Below are 11,595 nucleotides of genomic sequence, written 5' to 3'. Positions count from 1 at the left end.
ATATGAAAAACCCTTAGCCAAAATGTTAGTTTTTGTTATGCAGAGAGTACTGTTATCACTTCCCTAAATGTTATTATGAATACATTAGTAGCAAAGCCTTAAGACCCAAATTTGGCTGTCCCCCAAACAAATTTCCCACTCTGGTAGTGCATGTTTTCTGAGTATGAGTCTAATAAATTTTCTATGCATGTGCATTTGCCTCCCTTAAATCAGATTTCTTCTCCATCTCTGTAGGTTGACTGTAGTATTTTGTATGTATTGCTTTGATTCTTCAGAGTTTTGGGGGAGGAGCAGAGAGAGTAACTCCTCACCTGTTTCTTAATACTTCCCAAGTCTGTGAGGAGGCACAGCATTTAAGGATTGCATCTGGCAGCATTTCAGTCCTTGGGAATTTCATTTGACTGACCTTCCTCTGCAGACTCTCCATTCCAGGGTTGTCCTCTGGCAGGACTTAGCCTTAGCAATGGGCTCAACAAGATAGAATTGCCCATTAAGTGTGATGGAAACCTTCAGAATGGATTCAGAGGCAGTTGCTGAATACCTGCCATATCATGTTTCTGGAAGCTTCTAGATCCTTTTAACTAAATTGATTGGTTCTCTGTCCATGCTCAGAGAAGTTGACTTCCTGGAATTCTCTGTTCCTTTGGTTCAAAATCCAGTGCTTTAGTGAGATTCATAGCTGTTGACACAGAAGACAAATGCTACTTAACATAAACAGGGAAAAGTACAAAGTGAGCAGTAAGTGAGCAAGAACTTGGAGATGATGGAAAGATAAAAGGCTTCAACTTATACATGCTATTGATGCTGGAAAATCTTTTTTAAAAAGTCTTAAAAAAGGGTTTATAAGAAGAGTGTGCTCCTGAGGATGTTTACAGTAATACAGATCTGTTAGTGATAATATTTTTATATAGTCAACAAACCTGAGTTAATCAGGATGCAGTGAGACAATGGAATTAGCTGAATATAAGAGTGTCTGGTATGTCTTTACTACAGATCTTCTTGCCTGTGCTAGGAAGTCTGTAGGAATATAGTTTATGAACAGTTGTCATTTATGTGCTGTTTGTAGTTGACTCTTCACCTGATACTGTGATAGCACTATGATAATAGGAAAAAATGTTCTGCTAATAATCTTTCCACTTAGGTATGTCTTTATAATGATTTCAGGTAGGCAGCATATAAATTTTAGTCGTAATAATCATAGAAAGAAAGAAAAAATATAACAAATATCAGTCCTAGGGCAGAAGAGATCTCTTTCAGAATCTTTCAGATAGTATATGTATTTGTAATTTTTTCTAAAGTATTTGTTGATGAACCTCATGTAATAATGGATGGCATCACATAAATCCTGTGCTCAGTGTTTTCTGATAACCTATGATGGAGAAAAATATTAGGATAAAAGTGCCAAAGGTGTTAATCCAGCTGAGTGATGTCACATTTGCTACAATTTTACAAAATAAGTCAGTTCTAACATCTAGACAGTTTCCTAATACAGGTTAAAGGGCTTTTTGCTAGCTGTAGAAGAAGGAAATGTTTGATCAAAAATGAGAACAAGTGTAGAAAAGTTGTATAAGAAATCATTCTGTTGGGATCTCTGTGTGTGTTCATTATATGGTCAGTGATATTTGAGATCTGTGGCTTGAATTTCTTGTGTGCTTCAGATCTGATCTTCTGTTCATATGATCCTGTAATCACAGAATGCTCCTTTTTTGCATTGATGCTTCCCCTGTTGACACCTGGCATAGTTTCACAGTTGATGAATTACCAGTTTGAATTTATTACAGACAAAGACCTTAGAAGTTTGCTGTGCCCCACATACAGACCAGTGCCTGGACTGTTCATCTGAGACTAATTTCATTTAAATTGATGTAAATAAGGAGTAATTCTGTTAGAGCTGAGATTTTTATTTTTATTTTATTAATTTACTTTCAAAAACTAAGTCAACCAGATCTCTTGGACATGTTTTGAAAAAGGAGTGAAGAGGGGAGAGGTAGCCCTTACACAGAGTTACTGTTCTGCCTGATACAGCATCAGAAATCACTAGCATTAGGTTGATTTACTTTGTTGGAGCTTTCTTTAATAATTTCTGAAGTTTGTAGTTGAAATTAAATGAGTGGGTTGTGGGTTTCCCCACAAAGCATGGAGCTCTAACCTGTCATTTACCTATTTGTTATAGCTTATGAAGCTTCCTTGCCTTGCATGTCTGTCCAGCAGAGTTCTCTGTCTTGTAGTGGAACTGCTCCAGTCAAAACAATTGCATGTCTGTTTAAAATTTCCCTGTTTTCTATCCAATCATGACTTTTATCTTTTGGATTCATTCATGAATGTTAGAGCCATATTTTATCTTCTGTCAGTCAGTACTGTGAATTTTCAGGTCTTACTTTACAGCTGGCTTTGTGGTGAGTGCTTGCTGTAGTTTTATGAATAATTCAGGGGAAAAGAACAAAGCTAGGATTATAGAAATATGGAAGAGGGGGAAAAAAAGCAGGTTTACTGGAAAAGGAATTGTTTGGGCTGCAGTTCCAGTGAGCTGTTCCAGTGACAGAGCATATTAATGACAGTGGTAAGCAAGTGAGGTCACTGTGATGTCAGTGCTCTTGCTTGTAATCCTGCACATGCTTGCTAGTTTGGAACAGTTCATGCTGAGCTCTGCTAGAGGAGCAGGAGAATCGTGTGTGCAGAAGCTGGTCATGGCTGTAACAGGAGATGAAACAGGTAAAAATGTTGTTAGTCTTTTGCATAGTATTTTTATATGTCTCAGCAAGTTTTAGTTGGTATTTGTGGCATTTTCTTTTGAACTTGTTGCTGTAACTCTTTCATATCTCAAAGCTCCTTCAAATAGCTTCTGATTATATCTTGTTAGTGTAGGATTTCAGGGCAATTTTAACAGCTTCATTTGGGGGGAAAAAAAAACCCAAAAAATCACTGTTAGTGCACGAGTTCTTGCAGAGATTGATTTAGAGAAGTAATCTTACTATTTGATGCAGGATTTTGCTGAAAAAAAAACAAACCCACCACTCTTTTACGTTGTTCTTTGTTGTGAAGATAGTCATATATTTTACTAGGCATTACTAGGTTTTGTTTTGTAAAAATTACACTGCCTTTTTTTTTTTTTTTTGTTTTTTTGTTTGTTTGTTTAGCAATAAACACTGAAGCTTTGATAGCTATGGGGCTTAAACGTAGATGTAAAGGAAAGGATTTTTCAGCAGGATAAAGAAACTCTGCTTTCATTATTAAAAAAATACTGACTGGAAACCCATCGGAGAGCAATCATTTGAAGTCTTGCATTGCCTGTCTGTTTTCTCCTGCACTGCTAAAATGGTTTGTTCCTCAGCTAATTGAGTTCCAAAGGTTGACGTCATTAGATTTCCTGGAATCGTGGTGCAGCAGGGAACTGGAAAAGTTAAACTCCAAACAAGATACACATTGACGTCAGCTCCAAGTCATGCTGCGATTTAGTCAGTTCCTTTCTGCCTCGGGCAGCTCGGTGGTGTTAACCCTTCCCAGCACAGAGTGCACACTGTGTCAGCAATCCAAAGAGAAGGATCTGCTCTGAGTCCATTTTTCTAAGGCTCAAAGGGATAGTGATTCATCCCTTGTGTAGCCAGTTTAGTGGTAAAATTAAAAACCCTTTGATAATCTAGTCCCACCATTCTGACTCACAGAAGAGCAGAATAAACATACAAATCCATCAGGCTTTTTTTCTCTTGGATAGTCACTGCCAGAGTGCTCAGCAAGTTACTTTTTCCAGGAAGGTGGTTGCTTTTTTATTTGTTTATTTATTTATTTAAATCGGCAAAGCTTAATTTAGAAGGTTCATTGTGCTCTTCTGAAAGTGGTTGGGTTTTTTTTTTTTTAGTTGTTTGTCTTCCTGTTAATAATTTTCTTTTTGTGAGTCTCAATTCAAAGCTTCAGGTTTTTAGTGACTTTTTACTCCCTTGCAATTTTAAGCAATTAACCCAAAACTTAACCTGGGGCAACGTGTTAGGCAAATGCAGCAAGTCCAGGTTTGTTGCTTTGTTAACAGTCTCTGTCCTATTTCTGGTACCTTAGGAATTAGTTTAAACCTTCCTGAAATTCCATTAGAAATGGCCACAGAGGTTTGTCAGTCTGGATAAAGCATGTAGGATTTTTGCCTCAGGTGCTGAAATGGAAGGCATACTTCTCTGTAATACAAGACTTTACTAGACATAAAATACCCATGAAAAAAGTTAATAGTTTATCTGCCCTGCTTGAAGCTTGTATCATCTTTCCCAATGTCTGTTTCTGGGGAAATCAGTAAAGTTGTAACTCTTTGAGATAACATACAAAACATTTTTGCAGTCTTTGAAATCACTGATGTGCAGTAATGTATAGCAAAGCACATATTACTGCTCAGCCAAAAGATATTGTCAGTGCTCTGCTATGCTTTTTTTTATTTCTTTTCAACAGTGATGTCTGGGTTTGCAGGGTCTGTACCACCAGAGTGGTGATTTATCCATCTTACCATGCTGGCAGGTTTAGAAGTGAGACAGCTGTTAGGCAGGGACAGCCACTACTGGGACCTGCTTTGACTGTTCATGCAAGTGTAGTTTCTTGCAGTGGTGTTTGCTGATCCCAGCTGAGATAAGGACTCACTTTTGTTAAGCCTTGCTGCAGGTACATGATCACACAGACATCTTCACAACAGCCTCACTAAGTCCTGTTTGCTAGCAGCTGTAAATCAAAGACAACAAAGTAGGTGATCTTGCCAGGCTGAGGTGACCTGTGTTATGAGTCTTTCCCATAACTTGAACTATGAAATGGTTTACTTGGATTTCTAATTGATTGTTGCTCATGCAAACTAAGGTGACATCTCTTAGACCTCGTGATGAAATAGAAGAAGGTAGTTCTTAACCATAGAGTCTACAGAATGTATGTAATGTGGCCAGCAGAGAGGTGAGCCTGAAGAGTTGCTAAAATTCCATTTTGTAAATCGTGAGTTGAAGTATCATTCCATTGATATAACTGGGACTGCTAGGAAATATGGAGAACTTAAAGAAAGGGTTAAGTAATTCTCTTACAGCTGTACAAGACTCCCAAGCCCCTGCTCATGGCAGCTGCCTGTCAGTGCTCACAGGGCTGTTCTGGGCTGATTCCTCCCTCCCTCCCCCATCCCCAGGGGATTATCCAGGTCAGTTCACTGGTCCAGTTCATCTTGTAATTCCACAAACACTTTTACCCGCGGGACTGAGAAGGGGGGGAGGTGCAAAGGGTTTAAGCTGATAATGATTTCAGGACATTGCTGTGGCATTGTAGTCTAAACACAACTTGAGCCTATTTTTTGTATTTCATTAGTGAAGCACCTGCATGAATGTAGTAAAAATAGTATATTTTTATTAAGTTTAGGTTTTCTGCCTCCATTGTTCACTGATGGCTCTTTACTGCTCTGCCCATTAGCCTCCCAAAAATGCCTTTGTCTACATTTTATTTTTTCCAAGTTGTCCTAGTTTCAGCTGGGATAGAGTTAATTTTCTTCCTAGGGGTTGGTACCATGTTGTGTTTTGGATGTAGGATGAGAGTGATGTTGATAGCACACTGATGTAGTTGTTGCTGAGCAGTGCTTGCACGAAGTCAAGGAGCTTCTCATGCTCTGCCAGTAAGGAGGCTTGGGGTGCACAAGGAGCTGGGAGGGATCACAGCTGGTATAGCTGACCCCAACTAGCCAGAGGGATATTCTGTACCATATGGCATCATGCTCAGCATACAAACTGTTGGAAAAGCTGGCCAGGGAACAGGCTGGGCATTGGTCAGTGGGTGGTGAGCAGTTGCTTTTCATTTGCATCACTTGTTTTTCTTGGATTTTATTTCTCTCTCTTATTATTTTCCTTTTCATAACATTATTTTATTTCCATTATTAAACTGTTCCTATCTCAACCTACAAGTTTTCTTACTTGGACCCTTCCAGTTCTCTCCCCCATCTCACTAGGGGTGTGTGGGTGGAGTGTGCCAGTGGCTGAGTTGCAGGTTAGTGTTAAACCATGTCATGCAAGTTTTTCCATTATTTGAATATGGCTAAGTCTAAGTTAGGTGTAGCATAAGAGCCTCTGAAACATCTTTTATATTCAGTTGCTTTAATGGCAAAATCTGAAGTTTTGTTCTGTGATAATATAAAATATTAATGGAAAGGAATGCATAAATACTTGCTTAGAATTTGAAGAGGGATACATTTTTTGTTTGACTTTTTTTCCCCTATGTGAGACAAGACAAAAGTACTTAGGACTTTCACAGTGTTTTAAAGTTGGGGTATGTCACGTAGGAACAAAGTACATTAGAAATACATAAATGAGACTATCAGATAAGTATTGGTTTCAGATAACACTGTGAGGTAGGTACTTGGCTTGGGGAGAGCTCAAAACTGTTAGGCTCAGGAACTGACTCTGACCTTTTGCACTCTGATTTACCATGTGGGTACACTCCTTCCTGTGCAGCTGCTGCTGCCTCCTCTTGCTCACTAATGCTGCAGCATCATCCTATCTGTGGTCCTCTTGCTCAAGGAACATCTATCTCCTGTGCATCCTTGTCTGTTTCTTTGCATTTTAGCAACAGCAGTTCACACTGGCTTTGCAAGGGTTGCCAAACCATTGTTGTAATGGGAAGAGAGGATGTGAGGCTGGTACTGTTGCTTTCACTCAGAAGGAGGAGAAAGTTGTCTTCTGCAGCAAGTTGAGTCCTGACACCTCTGTTAGAAGACAGGGTAGCATATAAACATCAGTGGCTGCAACAGCAGGACCATCTTTTTGTGGGGTTGCACAAACAGGAAATGAGTGTGGATGCTTGAACTGCTCTCAAACAGCTTTCCCCATGTTGTCTGAAGAGAGCCATGTGGAAGCTTTCACAGTCTGGCTGGCTAGTGGGGTCACATGCTAGAGCATTTAAGCTATTTTACAGGGTGGAAATAAATGCTCTTAAGGTTAAAAATATCATAGTAACATTACAGACCTGTGAAATATTTTATATATCAGGGATCCTGGATAATTTATCAACAGAAATATGTTCAGAGAGAAAACCTATGCATAGTTCTTCTTTGCCATAAAGTTTCAAATATGTTTCTTTTATACAGCTGCCACTGGAGATATGCCAGTTTACCAGATTCGAACTCCCACTACTACCTTACCTCAGGGAGTGGTAATGACAACCTCACCAGGGACTTTGCATAGCCCTCAGCAAATGGCAGAAGAGGCAACACGCAAGAGAGAGATGAGACTTTTGAAAAATAGGTAAGACTATCTAACAATTAATAATGTTGCAAAAAAGGCCACCCCAAAACATTCTAATGAAGTTTTCTACTTAAGGTCATGAGCACTGCCTGTAATTGATGAAGGGAAGGCAGGAAATTCTTTGTCAGTCATCCCATGTCCTTAGAGAATAGAGTGTTGGCTGTTAACTCTGGAAAGTTAGAATTGACCTTATCACCATGGATTTGCAGTTTGAAAATATTATGCTAGTTCAGAAATCAGTATCAGATTTTTTTTGTGATGATCTGGAATTATACTTTTTGTTGCATTTTAATTCCCCCCCTACTGACAGTAAAATGACCAGTATGGGTTTTCTCATTTTGAAATATCCCAGCAAAGAATTGGTTAGGAAGATATCTGAGGATCTCATTAGCACCTGTCCATTAATGATGCTGTGAAGGTGATTTATTTTAGGATGGAATGATAATTACAGACTTTGCTAAATACCTGGCTACTGGGATAAGTTATTGTGCAGTGCCCCTGTCATTTTGTGAGGCATATTGTGTGAGGTGGCTGTATATATTTTAATTAGTTGGCATGGACTTGACTGAATGTTGTAAATGTCAGTCTTTATCTGTGCATTCTTCTTGCTATTCTTAGGAGAGTCTGTCTTTTTTTAAATGCATAGCTACCTCTATCACTGGCAGATTAATAGAAGAAATAGTTTGCTGTGCAGATCTCTAATGCACTGACTAACCACTGGCCTTAGGATTGAATGAATGGTATTGCTTTGCTCTCATGCCTGTCCTTTATTTTAAATGACTCATGAGGATCACTGCATTGTTGTGCCTCCTTTTGTTTCAACTCTCTTCAGTTTTAAAGCTAGTGCCTATGCTATATCTTATAACTTGCTGAAATGTTACTCTCATGATTGGACAGTTTAACATGTTCCAGGGTGGTAAAGGAGTGGACTCCCAGTATTTCTAAAATTTCTTCTGGAATTGAATGCTTAGTTAGTCACATGCTTTTGAAAACACTGCTCAAAGTGTTTAGCTTAAATGTAACAGACTTCTGAGCAGAACTAGGAGAATGGCTTCAGGCTGTCATTTGCCAGCAACAAAAAACACAGCTGCATTTAGCTGAAATGTGCTGAGGTGGCCAGTTCTAAAATGCTAATAAATTGTGTTTGGACTTAAATTTTACTGTACATTGTTACATTAAGGTAAAAATTTGCAGCACATTGTAAGCTTGACACTTAGCTTTTTATCTGAAGAGAGTAGTGTTATGCTTGTGTTTTCTGAAAGTAAATTCTTCGGCTTTGATTTTAAGATTTTGGTTGTAGAAGACAATGCTCCCAATAAACACACAGAATGGAATGTGACTGGAAGAAGGAATGCTGCTTTCTGTCTTAATGTTCAGTACAATTCAAGTCAATACATTATCATTTCCTCACTGTTTTTCTCGGTTCTTCTGTGTATCAGTTCCATCTTTGTATTCGGTGATGCTGAATTCATTTCAAGTTGTAGTTGTTTTGAATTGTATTTTAACGGTGTTACTGCTTTTGGCTGTTATCTGATGTTCTGTTTGTGCAATCCAGCAGTTGGTGGTGGTGGTTGTTAATGTGGATCTGCAGGGATTGCAAGTAATTGCATTTATCCAGTCTTTGCCATATTGTGGCTGTTCCTGTAGTCATTTGCCTTGTATTGGTTCCAGGGAAGCTGCCAGAGAATGTCGCAGAAAGAAGAAAGAATATGTCAAATGTCTTGAAAATCGTGTGGCTGTGCTTGAAAACCAAAACAAGACTCTCATTGAGGAACTCAAGGCCCTCAAAGATCTTTATTGTCATAAAGCAGAATAACTGTCTTTCATTTGGACCTCGTTTATTATGAACTTTAATCAAGGCATGAGAGGAAGCAATTCTACAGATTGCCATATGAACTTGAGAAAGAGACACTTGAGGCCCTTGTGGAACCCAGTTTTGCTTAGTGTTTTCAGACTGATTTGGGAGATATTCCAAAATTTGGAATTCTGTCATAGTCTCCATACTCTGCTGAGCTTTCTAATGGCATGCAAATGGCTTTTTTGTTTGCACTTTTTACTTCTGCTTTTTGCAGGGAAGCTGCTAAAGAATGTCGACGTCGGAAGAAAGAATACATAAAATGTCTGGAGAGTCGTGTTGCAGTGCTAGAAGTTCAGAACAAGAAACTTATACAGGAGCTTGAAACCCTAAAAGGCATTTGCTCTTCCAAAACAGATTAGTAAAAATATTTATTATACTGTGAACTGACTTAAGATATGTCCAGTTGCTTTATAAGACAATACATAGCCAACGTGAATTATGGCTTTCTCTTTGTGTCATTTTTATTATATTCCAACTCCTAACATTCCTGAATGCTTTCCTGCTTTTTGTCATTTCATAGCTCTAATTTCAGGTTTTTCACGCTCCTCCCTTCTGTCTCCCAAGGAGCCAAATGGTAAAAAAAAAAAGGAAGTAAAAAAAGCAAGTAATTTCTAAGAGCTGTTTCTTTGCCATATATTTACATACTACTTTTTACATGTTACTCAGTGTCCTGCACATAGAAAATATTTTGCAATTGTTTTTGATGAATCATGAAAATAATGCATCCAGTAATACAAGAAAATCAAACAACCCAAGGTATCTCAGGAAAGAGTTTATAAAAGAATGTTATGATTATATGTATGTACTAGCATACTAGTCTACAGATGATTTTATGGCATATTTTTATATTAGTTGCTTTGTGGAAAAAAAGTATTGTATTGCTGTCACTGAGTGCCATGGTTAAAGATAGTTTTTAATAGAACCTTGTTGTTTAACCTGTGTAGTGTCTGATTTCCTTTAAACACCTGGTTATTTGAGATGCTTTCAAATCCATGAGTATCTGGAAGAGGACAAAGAAAAAATCACACCGAAGCTCATGACATCATGCTAAGTATATTGTAAATACCTGTAAGAAGCTGTCTGTTCTATGGCTGCTCTTTCCTTAAATCTTCTGTAGTCTGCAGAATATTTGATTTATTAGCGGTCTATATATCAAAATTTAATTTTGCATCCTGAATATTTCACGTTCTACATTCTGTACATCTGTGGACAGTTGCCTATAGCAAAGGCCAATGGCATAGTTCTTTCCATGCTTTCAACAGACTGCTGGATGGTGCTAAAGGTGTCCTAAAGAAGGAAGCTTTCCAATAAACAGTAATAATTTGCTGTTTCACTGGGTGCTTGAGTAGCCTGTAGGTGAGAGCTGAAGATTTTGAAAATAAACCTATGTTTAAACCAGATTGCAGCTGCAGTAAATGCAGTATGTGCCAACTTTCCATTGTGCTTTGAAAAGAAATGGTGCTTATGCAAGGTTGCTTCTGGGTATTTTCTTTAATTCAAGGGTGATCTAATTGTTTGCTGGCTAGTGCAGTGTATGAGCAGAGGATACAGGAGCTTTGCTGGAACTAATAGCACCATTGCCTTACTGATGTGGTAGGAAGAAAGGCTTGGTTCCTACTTAATTGGCTTTGCTAAGGGGGGGGCAGTGTGTAGAGGGGAGGAGGGATGGAATCATACTGAAGTCATTGAGACTTCTTAATTTAATTTAAACTGAATTTGCATTTAATGCACTACACTCTGACCCTGTTGGAGTGGATTGGTTTGTTCCTCCCCTCCCTTTTTTTTTAAAATCTGGGTTTATTTTACCTTTTCCAAATTACTTGTACTACATGGAATAACTTTCTTGGATCTTTTGAAAATCCCACTAGATACCTAAGTGAGACCATTTGTAAGAAGAGATATTCTCTCTCAGTTCCCACAGCCACATCAGATGATTTCAGGAGGAAACAAGATACTTTTTGGCCCCTAAGGCTGTGCTGCAGGTCTGGAACAAAACTAAACTTCAAAATATCTTCTTCACTGTGAAAATACATCTGAAGTGCTAAGGTCAGCATAAGTCAAAGGTTCTGTTGAAGTTGGATAGGATGAGTACAATCTGCCAGTCCATGTTGCAGCCTCTATACTGCAACAAAAATGTCCAGTAAATTGTTGTGGCTCTGTCACTAGAATCTGTTTTCTGTTACAGGTAAGCATTGTTCCCAACTCTCAAGGGTTCTGGAAACTTAAGTGGAAAGTAACTTGCCTGTATGATGGATGTCTCTTCAGTAAAAACTTCCCTTGACAATAGTATCTGGTACTAACTGCAGTTAAAAATTTGATAGGAGGGATCCTTGTCTCTTCCACATCTATGTAGTCTACAGTCATTTCTTTACTAATATAGAATGGTTTGAGTTGGAAGGGACCTTAAAGATCATCATCTCCCCTGACATGGGCAGCGATTCCACTCACTACTAGATCATGTTGCTTAGAGCTCCATCCAGTGTGGTCCAGAACACTTCCAAG

At 38.5% G+C, this 11,595-nt stretch overlaps 1 protein-coding gene across 2 annotated transcripts; it reads left to right on the top strand.

Moving 5' to 3' along the window:
• Positions 1-2,622: 2,622 nt before the first annotated feature.
• CREM (cAMP responsive element modulator) lies at positions 2,623-10,025 on the top strand. 2 transcript variants are annotated; one of them, XM_009073459.1, is made up of 3 exons: positions 2,623-2,712; positions 7,079-7,235; positions 9,308-10,025. In XM_009073459.1, exons 1-3 carry the CDS (start codon positions 2,637-2,639, stop codon positions 9,450-9,452), a joined length of 378 nt encoding a protein of 125 aa, XP_009071707.1. In that variant the 5' UTR covers positions 2,623-2,636; the 3' UTR covers positions 9,453-10,025. The 2 variants fall into 2 exon arrangements, with proteins under 2 accessions (XP_009071707.1, XP_009071706.1); XM_009073458.1 differs by having other exon boundaries at positions 8,907-10,025.
• The last annotated feature ends 1,570 nt before the right edge of the window (positions 10,026-11,595 follow it).

The sequence above is a fragment of the Acanthisitta chloris genome, unplaced genomic scaffold (assembly GCF_000695815.1).
Source record: "Acanthisitta chloris isolate BGI_N310 unplaced genomic scaffold, ASM69581v1 scaffold8334, whole genome shotgun sequence".
Taxonomy (NCBI): domain Eukaryota; kingdom Metazoa; phylum Chordata; class Aves; order Passeriformes; family Acanthisittidae; genus Acanthisitta; species Acanthisitta chloris.
This window is presented reverse-complemented; position numbering and strand designations above follow the sequence as displayed.